This window comes from Callithrix jacchus, chromosome 5 (genome assembly GCF_049354715.1).
Source record: "Callithrix jacchus isolate 240 chromosome 5, calJac240_pri, whole genome shotgun sequence".
In the NCBI taxonomy this organism is placed as follows: Eukaryota; Metazoa; Chordata; class Mammalia; order Primates; family Cebidae; genus Callithrix; species Callithrix jacchus.
Window position 1 is genome coordinate 133,260,184 of NC_133506.1, and position 24,342 is coordinate 133,284,525.

At 54.3% G+C, this 24,342-nt stretch overlaps 2 protein-coding genes across 12 annotated transcripts in view; both read left to right on the forward strand.

Moving 5' to 3' along the window:
* Nucleotides 1-24,342, forward strand: part of SEPTIN9 (septin 9) — a 213,951-nt gene that overhangs the window by 154,563 nt on the left and 35,046 nt on the right. Inside the window, exon 1 of one of the 11 annotated variants that reach the window (XM_035301889.3) lies at nt 8,706-8,905. The exons of 6 other annotated variants lie outside the window; for them this stretch is intronic. The gene's annotated coding sequence lies outside the window, so the exon portion shown is untranslated. Of the gene's footprint in view, nt 1-8,705; nt 8,906-9,408; nt 9,454-11,750; nt 11,954-23,371; nt 23,515-24,342 lie in introns of those variants that run through there. 4 more of the 11 variants (XM_008997813.5, XM_008997810.5, XM_054256535.2 and 1 more) reach the window with 4 other exon arrangements.
* On the forward strand, nt 3,468-4,571 carry LOC103793395 (uncharacterized). Its single transcript, XM_078374741.1, is given in 4 exon segments — nt 3,468-3,821; nt 3,823-3,944; nt 3,947-4,223; nt 4,225-4,571. Coding segments are annotated over 4 exon segments (774 nt in total). The 5' UTR covers nt 3,468-3,645; the 3' UTR covers nt 4,424-4,571.

Below are 24,342 nucleotides of genomic sequence, written 5' to 3' on the forward strand. Positions count from 1 at the left end.
AGGCTGGTCTCAAGTGATCTGCCTGCCTCAGCCTTCCGAAGTGCTAGGATTACCGGTGTGAGCCACTGTGTCTGGCCTCAAAATAATTTTTATGCCACAGCGACATATTCTGTCCCCCTTCATGGGTGTCCTTGTGTCCTTGTTCTGTTCCGAAGCAGATGGCGGTGAGAGTCCCAGCCAGGCAGTGGATAGCGTGGAGACCCTTCATAAAAATTCCAAGTGCTGCCCGTTGAATTGGCCAGGGCTTTGCGCGACTGTTCAGGCAGCAGGAACTGGACGGACCTTTGCCTTCATACTCAGTTCTCTGTTTGAGCTAAGGATTTTGTGCTGGGCTCAGTTCAGTCCTGTGGCAGGAGCCAGAGGATTATGTTGTGGGAGGAAAGGATTAAACCTCAAGGGGACAGAGCTTCCTTAGATGGCAAAAAAGCTGTTGGCCCCTACCCCTACCCCCACGCCTGTGGCTCTTAGGCACGTTCAGCTCCAGAATCTTGCTATGATTTGGCACATCCTAGGTGTGTGTCTGTCGCACGTGTGGGCATGCGTGGATCTGTCTGTCAATCCTAACCAGCAGTCCTCAGTACCAGCTACACATTAGAATCTGCTGAGAAGTTTTTTAAAGATACCAACAGCCCCTCCCCCCTGATTAGAATTGCTGGGGCAGGGACCAAACATCTGTGCTTTTAATTTTTATTTCATTATTTTAGAGGTGGGGTCTTCCTATGCTGCCCATTCAGGACTTGAACTCCTGGGCTCAGGCAATCCTTCTGTCTCAGCCTCTCAAGTAGCTTGGACAATAGGTGTGAGTCACTGCACCTGGTTATCTGTATTTTTTTTCTTTTTTTTTGAGATGGAGTTTTGCTCTTCTTGCCTAGGCTGGAGTGCAATGGCACGATCTCAGCTCACTGCGACGTCTGCCTCCTGGGTTCAAGCAATTCTCCTGCCTCAGCCTTCCAAGTAGCTGGGACTACAGGCACGCGCCACCATGCACAGCTAGTTTTGTGTTTTTAGTAGCGACGTGGTTTCTCCATGTTAGTCAAGCTGGTCTCGGACTCCCAATCTCAGGTGATCCACCTGCCTCAGCCTCCCAAAGTGCTGGGATTACAGGCGTGAGCCACCACACCAGGCTGGTTATCTGTAATTGTTAGGATGCTCCCCCTAGGATGGTAATGTGTCACCAGGATTGGGAACTGTTACTTTCACCAAACCTATTTTTTATTTTTTTCAAGACAGAGTTTTACTCTTTGTTGCCCAGGCTGGAGTGCAGTGGTGCAATCTCGGCTCACTGCAACTTCGGCCTCCTGGGTTCAGGCATTTCTCCTGTCTCAGCCTCCTGAGTAGCTGGGATTACAGGCGCCTAACACCATTCCCAGCTAATTTTTGTATTTTTAGTAGAGACTGGGTTTCACCACCTTGGCCAGGTTGGGCTCGAACTCCTGACCTCAGGTGATCCACCTGTCTTGGCCTCCCAAAGTGCTGGGATTACAGGCATGAGCCACCGCACCTGGCCTGACCAAACCTACTTCCAGAAGTCAAACAAATATCTTACTCCTTGATCTTACCACCCTCCTGCCAGCAAATTGTTTATTGCTGGATTCAAAATGCTGCCGTCTCAGCTGCCCAGCGGTTGTTTTGGCCTGTATTTTGGTGATGGGAGGGTTTGAGGAGCTGCAGAACATCACACCCAGTCAGCAGCCTGGAGCTCCCAACTGGCAGTCCTCACCTCTTCATTGTTGTGGAGAGAGAGCTCACAGGGCTGGGTGCCCCGGTGCAGGAGGTACATGGTTTCTAGTTGCTGCTGAAATCAGTGCAGGGCCCCATTGTTTTGTATTGGGTGTTGAGGATCTTGGTTTTATATCTACCATGAGTTTGCGGCCCTGGGACATGCTTGATGTTGGCTCAAGGGGAACGGAGGCTGGAGGGACAGGGTGGTTGGATTGGACATGGGCCTGGGCCCGTTGCTAATCTACAAAGTAGTCATCACGCAGGAATAATAGAGCTGGCTGCGCACCACAACCAACTCAATTATTTAAAAGTAAGGTCACACTTTTAATAATTTTAATAATGTCACATTTTAAGTTATTGTCAAATAATTTATAAGACACACCATTGGTATAATGATAGCTTTTCAAGAAGGTTATAAGAAGGCATGTTGGGCCAGGCAAGGTGGCTCACACCTGTAATGACAGCACTTTGAGAGGCTGAGGTCGACAGATCACTTCAAGCCAGGAGTTCGAGACCAGCCTGGCCAACATGGTGAAACCCTATCTCTACTAAAAAAAAAAAAAAAAAAAAAAATTAACTGGCCTGGCAGCATGCTTGTAATCCTAGCTTCGCAGGAGGCTAGGGCGGGAGAATGGAGAATCACTTAAAAACCAGGAGGCGGAGGTTGCAGTGAGCCGAGATTGCTCCACTGCACTCCAGCCTGGGTGACAGAGTGAGACTCTGTCTCCAAAAAAAAAAAAAGAAAGAAAGAAAAAGGAAAAAAGTAAAAAGGCTTGTTGAAGGTACCTGCTAGTGGAGGTTGCACCTTGACAGGAGGTAGCGTGAGCATTTCTTAGAAAGGAGGAAATGGGCCCTCCTGCTACAGAGATCCACAAACATAGATTGAGGCCTGCTGCCTAGGAGACCCGAAAGAGGCAAAGGTGAGTAAGATTCAAGGTCTCCAAGTCAGAGTCTGACTCTGGGGGTACTGGTCACATATGATGGAGGACTTCAGGAGGGCTTCCTGGAGGGGGTGACATTTACCAAGGGGATTTTAGGTGGGGTTTGCGGGACAGTGGGGGCTGGCTGAAGAGTGTAGGCTCCTTAGACAGGAGTGGGAATTCAGCCTTGAAGGTGTGTTGGCCAGATTGCAGGGGCCCTCGAATGCAAGGGAAGAATTTCTGCTTTAACAGAAGAGCCTGGGAAGCTGTTTGGGAAAAGGAGTGATAAATAAGAGGGGTCATCCAGCAGAGCCCTGCATGGGTGGGAGGGAGCGAGATGGGAGGTGGGTGTCGGCGAGGGACGATCCCTCTGGTCCAGGGGAGTGGTCATAGGGCGGAAACTGACCTTATGGATGTGGGCAGGAAGGGACTGATTTGAGATACCAGGAAGAAGCAGGCAGTAGGACTTGGTGAGAGGGCTGGGGCATGGGTGGGTGCAGCTAGTGGGAGCCTGAGTCTCAGAAAATGGGCAGTGCTCAAAGGGGGAGAACTGAGGCAAGCTGTGGAGAGGCAGCTGAGCTGGGAAGCTGGAATGGAGGTGCGGTCACCCCAGGAGACTAAGTCAGGGGGCGAGGGGTTCCCCTGGGAGCTATCCAGACCCCAGTGCTAGGGAATACAGAGGGGAGAAGGAGGGGAGAAGAACCGGCTCCTGCGGGTCAGGCACTGCCCTTGAGGTCAGATGGGGTGGGGCTGGATATTGGCCATGAGGACTTTTTCAAGAGCTCCGTTAATAGTGAGATGGGCGGACACCAGATGGCTCGGGTTAAGTGAGTGGGTGGTAGGAAGATGGAAGCCGCAGCGTAGACCCACTTTGAGATGGGGAGGAAGTTCACAGTCTGAGGAGGTAGGTGAGCCAAAGGAAGGGGGTTTGCTTGTTTTTGAGATGGGGGCATCCTGAACATCCTCCCAGGCCAAGTGAGAAGAAACCAGAAGAAAGAGGAACATGTCCCCCAAATGTGCCAAAACAGCCCAGCAGCTGCGCTGCCTGGCAGAGAAACTGCAGAGGCCCCTGTGTCCTGCCATGCCTGCCTGGGGATGGTCCCTTGACTGCCCACCCCAGGATGGCAGGGGCTGTGGGTGCTCCCAGCCCCTTGTCGAGGTCGGTCCGTGGCAGGCATGTGGGCTGCCTCGGGCGCCATTGCTGCAAATGTATACCGGCTATCAGAACCACTCTCCTGCCCCCCAGCCCGTCCCCCTGAACCCCCATGCAGAAGCCCGGCCACCAGCCCACAGAGGAGGGGGGTGATATTGTTCTTGGCATTTGATGGGAAGCATCTGCTGCATCCCACTGGGGTGTTGCCCAGGATGGATTGGAAAAGAGTTGGCAGGAAGGCTGAGCTCTGTGCTCACAACCTGGCTTGGTGGTGGCCGAGGAACTTGGCAGGAGCAGAGTGCAGGACATGGAAACTGGGGGTTGGTGCATGAGTGCGTGCACGTGTGTGTGTGTGTGTGTGTGTGTGTGTGTGTTTATGTACATGTGTGTGCGGGGGGTGGGGAGGAAGCTGAGAAGCCACATCCCCTCCTCTGCTGCTGCAATGCTGCATGCTTCAGCAGCACGTGGGTGTCGCCACACTTCCTGGCAGGTGTCAGCCTCCACGACTGTTCTGGGCTCTTCTCCCAGTTGGCTCAGTTGGAGTTGGGAGCCTCAACTGTTCCCTGTGGCTTCCAGAGTGGGACCCTGCTGTGGGACAGGCTGGCCCATGCTGCTCCCTCCCCTGTGACCCTTCCGTTGGATGGATCACCAGGAAGGACTGTGGGCATTGCCCACAGACAGATGGACACCTTGGGGCTTTCTTTCTAATGCCCCTTGAAAGGGGAATTTTCTCAGCTGTGGGACGAGTCTCTGTAGATATGGGAAGCTCACTATCTTAAGAGCAGCAGCCTTGGGAAATCCAAAACAGACTCCTGAAGCAGGTGGGAAGGGGTCCTGTCCCATTCAGTGGCTGTGTGGCCTGGAGGGAGTTCAGCTCAGCTCGGAGTGTGTTTCTTCATCTGCAGGAGAAGCGCCTGTTACTGTGGGCTGAGGAATGGGCTGAGGGCTGCATTCGCTTCCTGTTGCTGCTGTAACTGCTTATCACAAACTCAGTGGCTTAAAGCAACAGAGACTTCTTCCCTACAGTGCCCAGGGTGAGAAGCTGGAGATCAGTCTCACCAGACTAAAGTCTAGGTATTGGCAGAACCCCTTCCTACCTCTTCCAGCTTTGGCAGGGCTGCTGGAGTTCCTTGGCTTGTGGCTGCATCCTCCAGCCTCTGCCTCCATCCTCACACGGCCTCCTCCTCCTCGGCAATCAAATCTCCCTCTGCCTCCCACTTTTTTTCCTGAGAGGAAGTCTTGCTCTGTCACCCAAGCTGGAGTGCAATGGCATGAACTCAGCTGACTCCCAGGTTCAACTGATTCTCCTGCCTCAGCCTCCTGAGTAAGTGTGATCGCAGGCATGTGCAACCACACCTGGCTAATTTTTGTGTCTTTAGTAGAGACGGGGTTTTGCCATGTTGGCCAGGCTGGTCTCGAACTCCTGACCTCAGGTGATCTGCTCACCTTGGCCTCCCGAAGTGTTGGGATTGCAGACGTGAGCCACCATGCCTGGCCTGCCTCCCTCTTAAAGGACATTTGTGATTTGGGGCCCACCTGGGTCATCTCTTCATCTCACCATCTTCAGTTACATCTGCAGAGTCCCTGTGGCCACATAAGGTGACAGTCTAGGGAAGGAGAGTTCTTAAGCCTACCCTGGGGGTATCTTAGGGCCCTTCTGATGTTTAGATACAAAGCAAGAAAACAAACTAGCTCAAGAGAAAAAAAGGACTCATTGAATTCTGTTGTTTTAAATGTATATTTTTTTATTGTGCTAAAATGCACAGAACATAAAAGTTGCCGTTAGTAACATCTAGTGCATTCACAGTGTTGTGTGACCATCACCTCCAATACCAGATCTTTTCATCACCCCAAAAGCAAACCCCGTAGCCATGAAGGACCCACTCCCCATCCGCCCTCCCCAGCCCTTGGCAGCCACCAGAATGCTTTCTGTCTCTCCAAATTCTTTTTTAATAAATGCAATTCTGTGTGACTTTAAAATAAATAAACATGAACACAATGAGTTGCTTACTGGAAGGGTATCTGTTCGGGGAGGCCAGCGCGTGGAACACCCAGGTCTCTAGAAGGGCAGGAGTTGAAGCAGCATGGATGTGCCACCCTCTCCTCCCCTCGCCCCTTCCTTGGGGTCACTGCCTGAGCGTCCCTCTTTGGAAATGGCCCAAATAGCATCTCAGCCCCCACATCTGCATGGCCTCCTGGCTTCAGAACCCTTCACCCAAAAACATTCCGGACTTCAGACTCCTGGGAAAATTCCAGTGGCCTCACTCTCCCTTTTGAGCCAGTGGCAGCCTGCCTTTGAGTCAGGGGTGTATCCTGGCCCTAGCACCTGTGAGCTAGGACAGCAGGGTAGGCATGCCCAGGGAAGTGGGTGAGTTGGCAGTCACAGTAATTGATGTCTTTGGAATTGTCTAAGAGATACTTAGCGTGTGCCTAGCACATTCATTTCTAGCATATTCCTTTTTTTTTTGAGGCAAAATCTTGCTCTGTTGCCCAGGTTTGAGTGCAGTGGCGCTATCTTGGCTCAGTGCAACCTCCTTCTCCTGGGTTCAAGTGATTCTCCTGCCTCAGCCTTCCGAGTAGCTGGGACTACAGACACGTGCCACCATGCCCAGCTGATTTTTGTATTTTTAGTAGAGATGGTGTCTTACCATATTGGCTAAGTTGGTCTTGAACTCCTGACCTCAGGTGATCCGCCTTCCAACATGCTGGGGTTACTGGTATGAGCCACCACACTGGGCCACATTCATTTCTTAGGAGAGGCTCTGTTCTTTCTGATAGTGAAATGTCCCCAGCAGGCAGTGGGGTACTGATGGCAGGATCTGTGGCCTCACCAGCATCTTACTTCGTGTTTCACCAAGCTGTGTCCTATCATCTTCTACATGTGGCTTGTAGACGTAGTGCTGAGAATGATCTGGGAGACTCAAATTATATGGTTCAGATCAACAGCTCTCCAATGACCTGGTGTTATCCTAGGATCAAATTGAGACTATCCCAGGCCAGGCGCGATGGCTCACACCTGTAATCCCAGCACTTCGGGAGGCTAAGGCAGGCAGATTATTTGAAGTCAGTGGTTCAAGACCAGCCTGGACAACATAGTGAAAACCTATCTCTACTAAAAATACAAAAAGTAGCCAGGCATGGTGGCATGCACCTGTAGTGCACCTCTTGAGCACCAGCTACTCAAGAGGCTGAGGCAGGAAAATTGCTTGAATTTGGGAGACGGAGGTTGCAGTGAGCCAAGATCACGCCATTGCACCCCAGCCTGGGCGATGGAGCAAGACTCTGTCTCAAAAAAAAAAAAAAAAAAAAAGATTGAGACAATCTGAGCTGCACTGAGCAGCGTGATAGCCGCTGGCTGCACAGGGCCTTTGAACACTTGAAATGTGGAGACTCCGGGTCTGTGAAATGCATGCTGGGTTTCAGAGTCCCAGCAAGGGAAAAAAAAAATGTAAAATAGCTGTCATTTTTACACTGATTACATGTTGAATTGATAATATTTGGGGCTCTGTCAAGTGAATTATATTAAAATTAATATCACCCGTTCTTACATTTTTTTAATGATTTCTTTTTTTTTTTTTTTTTTGAGACGGAGTTTCGCTCCTGTCACCCAGGCTGGAGTGCAGTGGCGTGATCTTGGCTCACTGCAAGCTCCACCTCCCAGGTTCAAGCGATTCTCCTGCTTCAGCCTCCCAAATAGCTGGGATTACACCCACCACCATGCCTAATTTTTGTATTTTTAGTAGAGACAGGGTTTCACCCTGTTGACCAGGCTGGTTTGGAACTCCTGACCTCAGGTGATCCACCTGCCTTGGCTCCCCAAAGTGCTTGGGATTACAGGTGTGAGCCACTGCGCCTGGCCTGTTCTTACATATTTTATTGTGGCTGTTGGAATATGTAAGGTTGCATCTGTGGCCTGGGTGCCGTTTCTGCTGGAGGGTTGGACTGTGGGACAGCTGAGCAGGCTTTGGGGCTACTCTTCCTGAATGCTGAGTGTGTGTCTTACTTCGGTTTTGGGGACTGGTGTTGGTGGTACCCATTTTACGGATGGGGAAGGTCAGATCCCACAGAGGTTGAGTGATGGGCCCAGGGCTTCAGAGTTTGGTGTTTGACTCAGAACCCACGGCTCTGATCCACCACCAGCCTCTCTCCCGTTCAGAGGAACAGGGACTCCCGGCATGCAGTCCCTTCCCAGACACTTCCTGGCTCTGGCCTAGCGCCCGGAGACCAGTGACAGCAGCTCCCCGTGGCCACTCACTGTGAGGGTAGGGAGGCTGTGGGAGAACAGCCATCTGAAGCCTTTATGGCAAACCCAAAGACCAGGAGGCCTTCAGGGGTAACACTGGCCATGAAGAGTGGGAATCGATGGGTCAGAGGCCAGTGACTGCTGGCCGGGGCGCCGCTGGACATGGCCGGCCTGTGTGGCCAGCGTGGCGGGTCCCGGGGGGCTTCAGTCACCACCAGCCACACATGGGGATATGGGATGGGAAAGGTGAGCAGACGGGGAGCCCAGTGAACACGAGGTCCCATAGGGGCTGCCCGTGGGCGTAGCTTACAGAATTCAGCCCCTGGCCCTCTCCCAGGTGCTGAGGTGTCACCAAGGGCTGCCTTCCACTTGAACGAATCCCTCCCAGCCCCCAGCAAGCCCTCTCCCAGGCGCTCTCTCCTAGTGTGGGAGGGGCCCCGCCCCTGCTGGGAGTGACTCACTTGGGTTCAGAGGTCGTGGCACTGAGCTGGGTCTGGCTGATCCCAGGCCCAGCTCCCTCCTCTGGGGACCCCCTTGCTCGTGCCCCTCTGGGTCCCAGCATATCCCAGGCCTGCAGGGAGTGGGAGAGGAAGAGACTGACTCACTGGCCAGGTCCCCCAGGGGCTGGGGAGGCTGGAGAGGCAGGAGTTAGATCGCATCTGAGGCCAGAGATCTGGGAAGCTGTGCCCCGATCACCTGCCCCTCCTCTCCAGCTCCTTCTCCCTTCCGAGGTCCTAGCCAACAAGCACGTGGGGTAGACAGGACAAACCCAGGTGGCTTTGTTCCAGCCTGGCTGCAGGTATGAATGCCTTTCTGGGGTGGCTGGCCATGCTCTCTGAGAGCCCAGGTGTAGGGATGTCTGAGCAGGTAGGTGGGGGAGCACCTGGGAAAGGGGTCATCGGGACAGGGCACAGGGAGGGAGGGTGTCCAGGTCAGTGCCAGGACCTGGCTGGGAGGAGGGGGCTCCTTACAGGCACGGGCTTTGGCAAATGCAGGGACAAAGGCAAGGATGGTGGCCAGAGGTCTTTGGGAGCCTCTTCCCCTCTCTTCTTCCTGGCAGCTCCCCCTGGCTCTTCCCAGGGACCCTGTCACTTTCCTTTAGCAAGTGGCGGCTCCTTGGCGTCCCTCTGGTGTCCCCAGGTTGCTGCTGCACTGGGCCTGCTGCCAGGCGCCCCTCTCTCTGCCTGCCCCCTCCTCCTGCTCCTCTCACCCTGCCCCCTTGGAGCAATTCCCCACCGAGCCTCCCTTCCCAGGCAGTTGAGGTCCCTCCCTACCTCTGCCCCACGCTCTGGGAGGCTTCTTGTTCCGCGGCCACAAAGCCCCTTTGATCCTCTGCTCGGCTCTGAGCCATGTGACCCGGTGGGCGGGCCGAGGCTCTCAGCGCGTCCAGCGCAGCCCGACGTTCAGCTGCTGGGGTGAGTCCTGCTCCTTTGTTCTTCCCAGCCTTGTACGACTGGCCGGGGGGCTCTCAGGTGGTGCGGCCGAGAGGCGGGCCCCCGATGGCCACGGTGGTGGGGCCGGGAGCCACGCTGTCCCCGAGCCCTGGCCTCAGGCGGCAGGACTGAGTGGGGTCCCCAGGAGAGGGGTGGCAGGGAGCTCAGTCTCCACGCGGGGACCAGATTTTCGGCCTTGAAATAGAAGAATAGGGCTTTGTGTGGTCACAGCTATCTCTTTGTAAATATTTGGCCAGCTAAGCTGAGGGCCTCCATCCTCCTGCCGGGAGTGTCTTGGAACTTGTTTCCCTTTTGCAAGGGGTTTCCCTGGCTTCCAGGAGGGCCAGGAAGAAATGAGAATTGGCCACCACTTTCTCTAAGATCACTCTGCTGAAGTTATCACCCCGTCGGGCTCCCCAAGACTGGCTGGAGTCTAGAGATAGTTTCAACGATAGAAATGCAGTAACCCATGCTCCAGGCGGCGCCGGCACTGGGATCCGGGGAGCCGCTGCCACAGCCCAGGATTCCTGGATGTGCTGGGGATGTGCGGGCGGTCCCGGGAGGAGTGAGGAGGGAGGCTGCTGCTGGCTTGGCTGGGATGCGTGTGCTCTGCTTCTCAAGAATGGCGTGCAGGGTGTCCACAGTACAGAGGCATGTCAGTGAGCAGGGCCTGAGGGAGCTCCCAAACGGACCTGCTTTCAGGGGGGCTTTTCATGCTGGGAGAACCACAGAGACTAAAGTCATGCAGCCAACAGAGGGTGGTCCCTGGCAAGCAGGGAGGGGCGAGGAGCTCTGCAGGCAATGCCATCTGTGTTCGAAACGCCATCCCAGTGACTCTGGGGACTGCCTCAGCCTCCAGCCTGCCGCCCTTCATTCCTGGCCCCTCTCTCTTTGCTTTTTGACGTGAAATCTTCTGTGTTTTGGTCAGAGGTTTGGGGAACAGCTCTCTGCTCATCTAAGATAAGTTTGGAATTCTTTTCCAGGGGAGAAATGTGCCTCCCGGAAGCAGGTTGAACAGTAGTTTCTGGCAGGTCTGTTCTGGGCTGTGGGGAAAGCACCTGCTGGACCAGGGTCGAGTTGGAACTCGGTTTGGATCCCACATGGGGAGACCCATTAGAAGAGAAGGAAGCAGAAAGAGGTCTCATTCCCTGATAATGCAGTGGGTTTCCTCCTCCATTCATTGCCGCCTGGCTTTGAAACTTAGTGGGGCCTCCTGTGTTTCCATGAATGTCATCATTCTCTTTAGCCAAGTCCAGTGGCAGCCCCAGGAACTCCTTTTCAGGAAAGGGAGGAAGGTGTTTGCTTAGCATCCCACATGTGAGTCCTCGTTGGAAAGGTGGGATTCTTGCTTCTCCTTCTTGGGTCTCTTTTTGGGCTGAAGTGTGGCCCAAAAGAGACCCAAGCTCAGCAGGAGGAAGGCCCGTGGTGTAGCTCGCCTTTCTTAATGCCCGGCTGTGGGGACCTGAGTTGCCGCTGACCCTGGCCTGCCCCTCCTGTCCCTGGTCATTTCTGTGTCGGGGCGCCTGAGACACGATTGCATTGACTGCTTTGTGTGCGTTCCCACCACCCCCGCCCCTGTAGGCTGTCATGGTGACAGTGATGGGGCCAATTCAGCTGGAGGTGGGGAGGACCCTCTGTGTGCACGTAGGGTGTGGCGTGGGGCATTCTGGGATGAGCAGATGTGACTTCTGCCCTGAGAACCCTGTCTTCATGGAAGGCGGTGGCATAGTTGTAGGCAGAGCCATCAAGTACTGCAGTCAGACCAGCATTCCATGTCAAAAATGGCCTTGTCCACTGGGCACAGTGGATCGAGCCTGTAATCCCAACACTTTGGGAGGCCAAGGCAGGAGGATCACAAGGTCAGGAGTTTGAGACCATCCTGGCCAACGTGGTGAAACCCTGTTTCTACTATAAATACAATAAAATTAGCCGGGTGTGGTGGCACGTGCCTATAATCCCAGCTACTCAGGAGGCTGAGGCAGAGTTGTTTGAATCCAGGAGGCGGAGGTTGCGGTGAGCTGAGGTTGTGCCATTGCAGCCAGCCTGGGTAACAAGAGCATGACTGTGCCTCAAAAATAAATAAATCAAATGAAAATAAAGCCTTGTCTGGGCCTGGGGTCTGTCCTCTGAACCCCAGGTCCACTGTCCTGAGCTTGAAGGACAGGCTCCACAAAGACTTTCAGCCCAGAAGCCCTGGACCCACTCGGGCAACCAGCATCTCTGCGTTGACCACTCCCAGCCCTGCCCGGCCTCCGGGGCCACCGTATCCTCTCTACTTCCTGTTCTGCCACAGCTGGTCTGAGCTGCTGTTATCAGACCCTGCGAGGCACTTCCACAGGAGGGGCTACCCTGTCTTTAGGAGCTCCCCTCCCTGCCCCCCAGGCCTGGGGCAGTGTTCGGCTTCCCTGCTGGTGTCAAAGGTCTCAAGGCCCTTTAAGATGCGCGTCAGCACCGTCAGCAGCTTCCGTTATCTGGCTCCTCAGTACGTGTAAGCCTTTCCCATACACCCCGGATGTTTAGGGCTTCCGCCCTCTCTCCCTGGCTGAGGGTGTGGGAAGAGGGCTTTATTTCAATGCTTGAGAGTAGGGTCAATGGGCGGGGTGAGCTGGAGGGGGGGCTGCTCCCCGCTGGCCCCTTTCTGCAGCCCTCACCTTAGCATAGGGCATTGATACCAACTGGCTTTGGGAAGACCTGGGGGCTGATGACCCCGGAGGCTCCCAGCTTCCCGCAGCCGCTCTTTGGGGAAGAGGCTTCCTGAGGGCCTTGTGGCCCTTGGCTGGGACTCTGTTCCCGGTTCTGCCTTCCAGCGCCGAGCTTTGATTTGTCGATTGAGCGTGGGCGCAGTTCCTGAACAGGTAGGGGCCTGTTCCTGGAGCTCTGCAGAGGCTTGGGAAGCTTTCCCAGAAGCGCTCCCGAGGGGGCGGCCATACCCAGTCCGCTCTACGTGTGAGTTTGTTTGATGAGGAATTAGCTGGGAAGGTGGGGGTCTAATTACAGGCTCGTGAGGGTCCCTCTCGCCCCACCCAGGAAGCGTCGGAGTTCCTGGCACTGTGCCTGCCCCGCTGGCTGCAGGGGGCTTATGAGAGCCTTGCTCCAGGGTCTATAGGGTAGCAATGGGAACCCTCCCCACGTTGGCCCCCCGCAGGCTGGCTGTTCAAACTTGCCACAGCTCAGCCTCTTCCTCCTCTCTCTTATCCACCCTGGGAATCATACACTGCCCACTGGGGGCTGAGGGGCTGCAGAAGAGAGAGCTTAACACCCAGAGGCCAGGGCCTTCTGCAGGCGCTGAGCTGCTATGGCCTGATCTGGGCTCCATGCTGGAACCGTCACAGCAGAGTTAGTGATCGGCCTGGAGGAGCTGCTTCACACCAGCTGACTCCAGGGCTGATTTCACGTGGTAGTGCCAGGCCTTGGTTTTGCTGGGGGTGGTGGTCAGTGCAAAGGGCCCAAAGAGTGGCAGAGTGCTGGCCCCTCTGCCCTCCCCGTGGCCAGCCAGCCTCAATGTGATTTGCTTTTTTTTTCCCCTCCTTTTCCCTATAAATGACACTAAATGCGATTTGTCAGTGCTTTCATTTGGGTCCCGTAGTTGGATCACAGGCAGAAGCACTGCAGATTTGTCACTGTCCCGAAGTTAGGGGTGAGGGACACCTTCTGTGAAATCCTGGCTCCTGGGTGCTCTTGGAACCCCAACTCTGGCTAGGCCTTGAGGGGCTGACACTGATGGGGTTGCCGACACTGACCTCTGCATGGCCTTCGGGAAAGGGGCCCTTCGCTCTCTGTCCCATCCAGCCTGGCTGGCAGCACCCTCTTCTCAGGCCTGTGCCCCTGGCAGGGCCTGCTGCCCCACCCTGCTCTGTGGGTGCCAGGCTCCAGGCGCCGGGTGACTCGGTCATCTGAACGGTCACTGAACAGTCAACCTTGCCAGTGTCCCCAGGGGACTGTGCATGGGCATCCTCCCTCCCCCACATCCTTGTCTCTTCTCTCTCAGCCTTTGCTCCAGGGCCACCACAGGACCAGAAGATTCATGGACATGGTAGGGCACGTCCACTAGGCAGATTGGGCCCTGAACCTGAGCACCCCCTCCAAGGGACACATCCACTAGGCAGATTGGGCCCTGAACCTGGGCGCCCCCTCCAAGGGGCACGTCCACTAGGCAGATTGGGCCCTGAACCTGGGCACCCCCTCCAAGGGGCACTTCCACTAGGCAGATTGGGCCCTAAACCTGGGCGCCTCCTCCAAGGGGGCCCCAGTGGGCGGGGATGATGGTGCCATCTCTCTCTCACTGGAATTGACATGAGGATTGTGTCTTATCGATCCCCGTCCTGAGTTTTTGGACATCACAGGTGCTTGCTCAAAGAGTGTTTGAATAAATGAATGGTCAGCATTGTGTGACTGCAGATTTTCAACTTTTATCCAAATATTTTGTGGTTTCTGGGAGGCTAGCCCGAGAGTCTCACAAGAATCTCCATTCTTCCTGTGTGCTCTGCACGAGGTCTTCTTGGAGGGTTTTTAAGAAAAAGAGCAGCATTTCCTTGGGGATTTGAACACGCTCTCCCTGGGGACAGGGGACTGCCCTAGAAGACTCCCGCCCCGCTTCCCATTCACCATGTGACTAGGAGGGTCTTGGGGCAGGATGGTGTCTTTTGTGCCTTGTGTGCTGGGACCGGAGGAAATGCTGTCTGTGGCCGGTATCATCTGCCAGCCGTGAAGACCAATGATGGGCCAGACAGTGGCCCCATTGAGTGGGAGGGAGAATTGCTGCTGTCTGTAGCTGGGGGGCTGGGCAGATGGGAGCCGAGGAGAGGCAGAACAGCGCAGACCTGGCATGGAGAACCCTGGAGGAGGAGCAGGGGGTCTCAGCCACCCAGGGCTCAGGGACATGCACGAGGAGCAGGTACGGTGTGTTTCCTCCTGCCGATTCTCCACCTGTTGGCTTTGTTACCTGCACCAGGCTTTGTGGTAAGAGAGGGCACAGAGCAGAGGGAGGTGCTACAGCGAGGCAGGTCACACACTCTGCTAATGCACTGTCACCCGTTGCTTCTGTGGTTTCGCTGTCAGGGTCCTCCAGCACCACGTCCCCATGGCCAGGGACGGGCCCCACAGCCAGTACCAGCTCTCCACAGCCAGGGACAGACCCTGCAGCCAGGGACGGACTCCATAGACAATACTGGGTCCCTGCAGCCAGGGATGGGCCCCTATGGCCAGTACCAGATCTCAGGGACCAGCACCGGGTATGCACAGCCAAGATCTCAGTGACCAGCATCAGATGCCACAGCCAGGGACAGGCCCCTACGGCCAGTACCAGATCTCAGGGACCAGCACTGGGTACGCACAGCCAGGGATAGGCCCCACAGGCACTACGGGGTCCCCAGAGCCAGGTCTCTGTCTCAGTGACCAGCACTGGGGCCCCGGGTGACTGAGGAAGTGCATGGCTGACTAAAGCTGCAGGCACCAGCTGGCCTGTCCTGAGACACTAAGCCATTGCTGAGGTCTCAGGGGGCTCAGACTCCTCTTGAATTCTAGAATCAGACACAACTGGGTCCAGCCTTGCCCCCAGGGCTGTGTACCTTGGCTGGTTGCCTCACCTCCTGAAGGCTCAGTGAGATGGGGATGGTGGCACAGGGCCTGGCACAGAAGGCACCCAGTGGCACAGGGTCACCTGCTCATATCTATACAGCCTCGGCCCTTGGCCTGGCTGCATACCGCAAGTACCCCCTGGACTTGCCCTGAAGGGAGGCTGGATTTTCTGCCTGTCCCGATGAGAAGGCTGAGGGACAGTCCCCAGCGAGCCTGTCTGAGGGTTGTAACCTCTAACCCTGGTGTTTTCCTGCTCACCAGGAATGTTGCAAGCTTCCAGCTGAAACCTCCCTGCCGGAGTCGCTTTCTACCCTTTCACCATCCCTCCTCATTCAGCACCCCCACCCCTCAGCCCAGTGCAGGAGTTGGCGTGGAAAGGGGTCCCAGGTGGGCTGGATCCAGGTTCCCAGCCAGGGCGGCGTCCTGAATCTGGGACTGCGATTCCGGAGGCCCCTGCCTTCTTCCAGCCCCGACACCGCTGCCATCCTCATGCTCATTGGAGACTAACTGGCCTCAGGCTCTAAAGCGTCAGTGAGGTCTGTGGACAGGGAGGATCATTGCTCGTGGGTAGAGGGACTGCGGGGTCCATGTGCCTGTTACAAACCAATGGCCTCACACCTAACTTTCCTCTCTGATTGATCCTCAGCCTTTTGTCTGAAAAATGGACAATGGTGGTTACCACATCAGGGGCCATCATGGGGACAAACGGAGATGAAACGGAAGAGGCTCAGCACCTGGACACTGAAGTGCTAAGTGTGTGTTACCGGCTGTGGTGGCTGCCAAGGCCCAACCGCATGGCAGCTGTGGGCTGAGTGGCGGGTGGGAAGTGGGGACAGGAGGTGCAAGACGGGCTGAAGCTTCTGATCCAGTGAGATAACTACACACCCAGCTCTGAGAAATAGTGCCCCAGGAAGGTGGGGACTCTGCAAAGCCTTTGTGGCCCAGGAATTTGAGATGTGCCTCTGGCCTCTTTAGAATGTCACCAGAGTTCTGGGTGGAGGTCAGCTTAGATGTGGGGGCAACAGGAGAGATGGGAGTGAGAAAACCACTTGGTGTTGGGAAGTGAAGCCTGGAGAAGTGGCATGGGGGCAAAGGAGGGCCTTGGGGGCCACGGGCCCATGCGTCCAGGAGGTGGAGGCAGTGAATGGGGCCAGGGTTGGGCCTACACATGACACCACCGGCCCTGCCACCAGCCTTGCCAAGCCTGCACCTGCTCCTTGGGCCACCTGAGCTCCACTCCTACCTGGCACTCTTTGGTCTGATGCCTACTTCCTGCTTCCCACCCTCCTGGGAAGAGAGAGGCCACTTGGATAAAGTCCCTCGGCTGTCCTTTCCTGTCCTTCCAAGTGTCCTGGCTGCCTCCCAGCCGTTCCCAGGGTTAGCTGTTGACCTGAACTGCCCAGTCCCACCTCCCCAGCTCCTGGGACCTTTCCCGAACACCACCAGCCACCTCTATCTTCATCGTTCACTTGTGCATTCACCCAGCAGGGCTTTTGGGTATCCACTCAGTAACATCAAGGTGCTGAGATACAGCTGTGGGTAAGCCCTGGGCCTGGTCTGTGAGGACCTCACAATTGCCATCTCCCTGCCAGGCACCTTGTGGGGTCCAGAAAGAGAAACTAACACACTGTGTTTGTCCATTTTGAGTTGCTGTAAAGGAATACCCAAGGCTGGGGATTATTAGGCGTATGGCTCTGCAGGCTGTACAAGTGGCACCAGCATCTGCTCGGCTTCTGGGGAGGCCCCTGGAAGCTTTTCCTAATGGCAGAAGGGGATGGGGGAAATGGCCTGTCACCATGGCAAGACTCTTTATAGCAATCTGATCTCGTGGACCTCATGACCATGGGGAGGACACCAAGCCACCCATCAGGAATCCGCCCCCATGACCCAAACATCCCCCTCCAGGCCCCACCTCCAACATCAGGCATTATATTTCTACATGAGATTTGGAGGGGACAGGGTCCAAACCATATCACCTATGATATCTCTGTGTGTGCCTCAGTTTCTACATCTGGCTAAGCAGTAGAAGCCCTTCTCTGTTCCTAGCTGAGAGGGCGGTAGGGGAGAGAGACATGGCTTAGGGATGGGAGGCTCGTCCCCTGAGGGACCCTGGTGTCTGCAGGGTGGTAGTGAGGGAAGGCCCCGTGCCGTGCTTGGCTGGCTCCTCACAGCTCACCGTGGGGCTCCCTGAGGACTGCTGTGGAAGAAAGAGCTAATTAACTTGGACAGCCAAATGCTGAAGTTGTCATTAAGCTTGAGCCACCCAGGGGCCCCTCTCCCTCTGGGGCCTATGTCAGCCGGCAAAGAGGGGCTTAATTGAATTTTCTTCTTGTCCACCAAGGCTCCTGGCTAGTTTGATTGGGGTTTGGGATATGGGGAAGGAGAGGGCTTGGGCCTCTCCCAGATTTGGAGTGGGTTCCACCAGAGATAGTTAGGGAACCCCGGGGACCACCCCAGCAGCTTAGGGCTCCTCAGTCATTTCCTCTGGTCCTGTCGAGCAGCCCCGGCCCCTGGAGCCCTCAGCGGGGGATGCGGGGCCTGCCAGGCTGGGGTCCTCACTGCTGCTGCTATGCACGGCTGTGTCTTACGTGTGGGGAGTGGGGTGCTGAGTGGGGTGTCTTGGGAGGCAGATTTTCTCTTCTCATCCCACCTGCCCAGAGAGCTTGGGGATGAGTTGAGTGAGAGACTGGCTGTGTTTCTGTTGCCGTCCCCCACTCTGTTTAAGCAGAGGTTTATGGCTTCCTTCTTTATTTAAAAGGGTCATTCTGTGACTCAACGGATCTCAGTCTGTCACCCAGGGCCCTTTTAAAAATCCATAGGGAGGCCGGGCACAGTGGCTCGCGCCTGTAATCCCAGTACTTTGAGAGGTCGAGGCGAGTGGATCACCTGAGATCAGGAGTTCGAGACCAGCCTGGCCAACATGGTGAAACCCCATTTCTACTAAAAATATAAAAATTAGCTGGGTGTGGTGGTGTGTGCCTGTAATCCCAGCTACTTGGGGGGCTGAGGCAGGAGAATCACTTGAATCTGGGAGGCGGAGGTTGCAATGAGCAGAGATCACACCACGGCACTCCAGCCTGGGTGACAGAGTAAGACTCTGTTTCAAAAAAATAAAAACATAAAATAAAAATCCATGGGGGGATTCATTGGCTGGTATGAGGAGAGTGTGAGGAGGTAGATGGAGAAGGTACCAGGCTGAGGACTGCCCCCATCCTTGGGCTACAGAATTGGAGGGGGCACATGAAAAGTTTTCCTAGATCTGGGCTGGAGGCTGGGGACATCTGAGGGCAAGGATGGCGCTGTCCCCGCTCTCGTTTGCAGAGGAGTGCTCAGGGCTAACTGGCTCCTGGTTGCTGTTTAAGTGATAGCTTTATAGAGATGGAATTCACATACCGTGACATTGACTTTTTTAGGTATACAGTTAAGTGGTTTTGCTGTAGTAACAAAGTAATTGTATTAGGCTCATCCAGAGAAACCACCAGTAGAAGGTGTGTACGTGTGTGCAGATTAAGAGATTTATTATTGTGAGGAGTTGGCTCACCTCATTACGGAGACTGGCAAGTGCCAAGATTCACAGAGTAAATCAGCAGGCTGGAGACACAGGCTGTGGCTCTGGTGCCCATCTGAAGGCAGAGACCCAGGAGAGCCAGCGGTGCCCTTCCAGTCCCGAGACCCAGGAGAGCCCAGGTGTCTGTTTGAGTCTGAAGGCGGGAGGACACTGGTGTTCCAGGCTGGAGGCAGTTCAGCAGGAAGAATTCGCTCCCACTCCGGCTTTGCGTCTTATTCAGACCTGCAGGCCCTGGTCACAAAATTACAAAGGTCCGAACCGAACAAAATCAGAGAAAAACAAAACCCTTTCCTTCTACTGGTTTTTGATTCATTGGCTGGGACCCTGTGAATTAGACTGACAGAGAGATGAATGGGAAACACGCATAACAATTAAAATAAGTTTTATTTGCCACTGAGCCTTCATGAGGAAATGAAGACCCAGTGAAACTGTGAGCCTGGGTGGTTTTTGTTTTGTTTTGTTTTGTGACAAGGTCTCACTCGATTAGGGCTCACTGCCGCCTTGACTTCGGGCTCGAGCTGGGACCCAGCTGCTCTGCACTCACTCTGAGGCCCAGCTCAGTCTCCCAAGTAGCTGGGACTACAGGCATGCACCACCATGCCTGGCTAATTTTTTTTTTTTTTTTTTGAGACGGAGTTTTGCTCTTGTTACCCAGGCTGGAGTGCAATGGCGCAATCTTGGCTCACCGCAACCTCCGCCTCCTGGGCTCAGGCAATTCTCCTGCCTCAGCCTCCCGAGTAGCTGGGATTACAGGCACGCGCCACCATGCCAAGCTAATTTTTTGTATTTTTGGTAGAGACGGTGTTTTACCATGTTGACCTGGATGGTTTCAATCTCTTGACCTTGTGATCCATCCGTCTCAGCCTCCCAAAGTGCTGGGATTACAGGCGTGAGCCACCGCGCCCGGCCGCCTGGCTAATTTTTTATTTTTATTTAATTAATTTATTTGTTTTGAGACGGAGTCTTGCTCTGTCACCCAGGCTGGAGTGCAGTGGCATGATCTTGGCTCACTGCAACCTCTGCCTCCTGGGTTCAAGTGATTCTCCTGCCTCAGCCTCCTGAATGGCTGGGACTACAGGCACGTACCACCACGCCCGGCTAATTTTTGTATTTTTAGTAGAGATGGGGTTTCACCATGTTGGTCACACTAATCTCAAACTCATGATCTGCCCACTTTGGCCTCCCAAAGTGCTGGGATTACAGGTGTGAGCCACCTCTCCTGGCCCTAATTTTTTATTTTTTGTAGAGACAGGGTCCCTCTATGTTGCCTGGGTGGGTCTCAAACTCCTGGGCTCAAGCAGTCCTCCTGCCTTGGCCTCCCAAAGTGCTGGGAATACAGGCATGCGCCACCGTGCCCAGCCTAGGCCTGAGCTGTTTTGTTTGTTTTTTTTGAGACGGAGTCTTGCTCTGTTGCCCAGGCTGGAGTGCAGTGGTTGCATGATCTTGGCTCACTACAATTTCTGCCTTCTGGGTTCAAGCCATTCTCATGCCTCAGCTTCCTGAGTAGCTGGGATTACAGGTGTGTACCACCACACCTGGCTAATTTTTATATTCTTAGGAGGGTTGGGGTTTCACCATGTTGGCCAGGCTCTTCTTGAACTCCTGACCTTAAGTGGTCCAGCCACCTCGGCCTTCCAAAGTGCTGGGATTACAAGTGTGAGCTCCTGTGCCCGGCCTGGCCTGAGTGTTTTTATGCTGGGTTTGATGAAGAGTGGAAAGTGGTGGGAAACTGTGACAGAGCAACAGAGGATGAGCTGAGGAGTGAGCCCGGGGGGCGGGGGGGTCTCAGCAAGGCCTGCGTACTGGGGCCGTCTCAGATCCTCCATCTCTGGCGATGGGGCTCTTCCTTACCACTGGCTGTAGGGAGGGCACCTCTGGCGTGAGGGGCTTATGATCTACTTCAGAGAAGGGGCAGGTCAGCAAGTCCTTCTTGGACCTGCCATTTCTTTTCCTTCAGCTGAAAATATTCACTATGTCAAGGCACTGTATCTTGCAGTGTGCATTCCAAACCCTGCCGCCTTCAACTGATCAGGTGAGGCCCACCCACATCAGGGCACACAGTGTGTGTGTTACCTGGGCTCCTGATTGCACCCTTTCCCTATTTGCCCTGAGAATACTCACCAGCAGTGTTCCTGGCTGCGGCATTTACCCTAAGGTAACGTTGCCGGGAAATACCTTGCTTTTATTATTTTCACATCACTCTAGGATACAAACAAAACAAACTTCAGAAACAAAAGACATCATTCTGTTTACAGCATCCCATTTTTACTAGTGGTATTTTCATTAAAAAAAAAAAAAATAGTAATTATCAGCGGCTCATGCCTGTAATCCTAGCACTTTGGGAGGCTGAGGCTGGTGGATCACCTGAGGTCAGGAGTTTAAGACCAGCCTGGCCAACATGGTAAAACCCCGTCTCTACTAAAAATATAAACATTAACTGGGTGTGATGGCAGGTGCCTGTCATCTCAGCTACTCAGGAGGCTGAGGCAGGAGAATGGCTTGAACCCAGAAGGAGGAGGTTGCAGTGAGCCAAGATCACTGCATTCCAGCCTGGGTGACAGAGCAAGACTCCATCTCAAATAATCATCGTCATCATCATCATAATCATTCTCAATTGCTGAAAATGTCAAACCCTAGAGAACACAGCATCCCTACGAGTGATGTAAACATTGTTCCCATCAGTTGTTGCCTGAAGATTCATTTGATGAATCTGATTTTTCTGAAAAAGATGATTCTGATGATTCAGATGACTTGATGTTTTACTTAGAAATAACTGCAGAAACAGTTTGGTTTTTTAAAAAACTTCTTTTTTTTTGTTTTTTGAGGCAGAATCTCTCTCTTGCCCCAGCTGGAGGGCAGTGGCACGATCTCAGCTCACTGCAACCTCTGCTTCCCAGGTTCAAGGATTCTCCAGTCTCAGCCTCCCAGGTTGCTGGGATTACAAGGTGCCTGCCACCACTGCTGGCTAATTTTTTGTGTTTTTAGTAGAGACGGTGTTTCACTAGGTTGACCAAGCTGGTCTCAAACTCCTGACCTCAAGTGATCCACCGTGTCGGCTTCCCAAAGAGCTGGGATTACAGACGTGAGCCACCGTGCTTGGCCAGTTTTTACATTTAATTTTCACGTAGAACATTAGTCAGATTTGCTTCAGCCTCATGGAAAAATTAAGTGAGTGCTGGCAGTGAGCTGAACTTTTTTTTTCCTAAAAAGTAAAAAGGATACATGTTAAACTCACCCCAAAACACCCTCACAGGCACGCTTAGAATAGTGTTTGACCAAATACCTCGGTGCCCCATAGCCCAGGCCAGTTGACACAGAAAATTCACCATCGCAGTTATACATGCATAACCATTAATCCCAGCACCTTTCATCATTTCCAAAAGAGACCTTGTCCCCATTAGTGACCAGTCCCTATTCCCAACTCCTGGCTGTCAGCCCCTAGCCACCACTCATCTGCTTTCGTCTCTATGAATTTACCTGTTCTAGATAGTTTGTGTAAATGGAATCCTACAGTATCTGTCTCCTTTCACTTGGTAGAGTATTTTCTCCTTTCACTCATCCGAATTGTGGCTTGTATTGGTGCTCCATTCTTTTTCATGACTGAATAATATTCCATCACAGATAGACCACACTGTGTATCTCTTCGTCTGCTGATGAACATTTTGGTTGTGTCTACTTCTTGGCTAGTGTGAAGAATGCTGCAGTGAGTGCCGATCTACAGGTTTTTGTGCGAACACGTTTTCATTTCTCTTGGGTAATTGCAAGGTCATGTGATTTAGCCAACCAGCCTTTAAGCCATGTGTCTGCTGAGGGACCCAGGTAGGGGTGCATTGCTGTGAGTCCTTGTTGCAGCCTGTGTTTCTCTGCTGTTCTCTGAGGTTGCTCTCACCAGCACAGGCCACCGTGAGACCCAGGAGGCCAAGACGCCCTTTGTTTCATCTTGAGTCCAGGCCTCCCTCCATGGATGAATGGACATTGACTCAATGCAGGGATGGGTGGGGGTGGGGTGCGGAGGCAGAATGGCCCTAGGGCCTGCAGCTGGGTCCTGGCCGATGACTTCTAGTTTCCTTTGCCTGTTGGAGCCCAGAACAAATCAGAAACGGGAAGTGCGAGGTTCGTGTGTGTTTTCTGCAGTAGATTGGCAGGCACTGGTGGGTGAGCTCCTTGCAGCTAGTTACAGTGTGAGAGAGGAAGTGGGAGGGGAGGGAGAGGGTGAGTTTGGTGTTACTCACCCCTGGTAGGGGGCTGGGCTGAGGCTGGGGGAAGTGTCTTTTAATCCGGACCTTCCTGGGGAGGATGGAAGGGCTGAAGCCCCCAGGTGAGGATGGCCACAGGTCTCCCAGGGCTGAGGTCGTGGGGGAGTAATGTGCTACTGTGTTTCTGAACTGTGTACGTCTCTCTCTCTCTCTCTCTCTCTCTCTCTCTCTCTCTCTCACACACACACACACACACACACACACACGAGTAAACTAACACAAATGTGTGTCCATTGTCGCTTTAAACCACCAGCCTGTAAAGCGAAGGCCCCTGCCCAGGCCCGCATCTGGGCACCCACTCCCCAGCCGGTGGGCGGTTCGCGCTGCAGCCTGTGGCCACTCCTCCAGGATGCAGCCCAGGAACCCAGCCGGCTTGGAAAGCCCTGTGGGCGCAGCCTCTAGAAGGCCCCGGTCAGGCCCCTTCCCCCTCCCAGCCCTGGGAGAAATTACCATATGAATGTGGCTCCTTCCCTTAGTTCGGGTTGGAAGGGGCCTGGGAGGGGACAGGCTTCCACCCTGGGAGCTTGCAGGTTCCGGCTGCTGTCTGCGGTGGCTGCGTGAGCGTGAGCAAGCCTGGGGTCGCTACCAGGTGGAAGGAAGACGCTGGCATTTCTTCCTGGAGGTCACCGTTTGAGTCCCACAGTACGTTAACCCCAGGCCCTGGATCCTTGGGAGGAAGAGAAAGAGGAGAGGCAGGAAGTGTGGAGGGTGGGCCGGCCCGGAGGGTACATGGAGAGGGCAGCGCGGGAGACCTGTGGGCTCCCTCACTGACCCAGCCAATATCCCAGTATTCGTGAGAACACGCTGTTACTGCAGTTTTATTACTTTGATCTGATTTCAAAAGCACAACTGATAACTTTAGGGAAGAGAGAATCTAAGGAAGGCCTCACAGGAGAGGTTAAGATGCGATCAAGTAAATGTGAGCCATTTGTCAACTGTAGAGTGAGCTGCTCCGGTCCGCCCTGGGGTCAGCGCCCCTCTGATGCTCAGCTTGGCCCCGTATCTTTTAGCCTGTCTGAGCTCTGTGGGGGTCAGGGCTGGGTCTGGTACATTTAGGGACTTCTACCAAGTCCCTGGCAGTGTCTCAGTTACTAAATCCACTTTGCTGGTTCCTGAATCACCTCCCTTGGGGCTGGCCATGACACAGCAGGCTTTTCATGCCGGATGGTAGATGGATAGATGCTGGGACCAAGTCATCCTTGGGCCATGAGACATCTGACCCTCCGCTGGTATCTCAGAAGATGGTAGCTCTCCAGGGCGTCTTCCACGTGGTGCTTGGTGACCGGCGGCCTCTAAGGAGCACCCCTGCCTCAGCGTGGAGAATGGCCTGGCCAAGGTCTCTGGGTCTGGATGGAGCCAGGCGTAGGCCCAGGTGTTCTGGCTGGAGGCCCCCTCCCAGGGGCTCTGCCTGTCCTGTGTCCCTGGTCCTTACTGTGTCTTCTGTGTTCCTGGGAGAGACCCCAGAGGCCC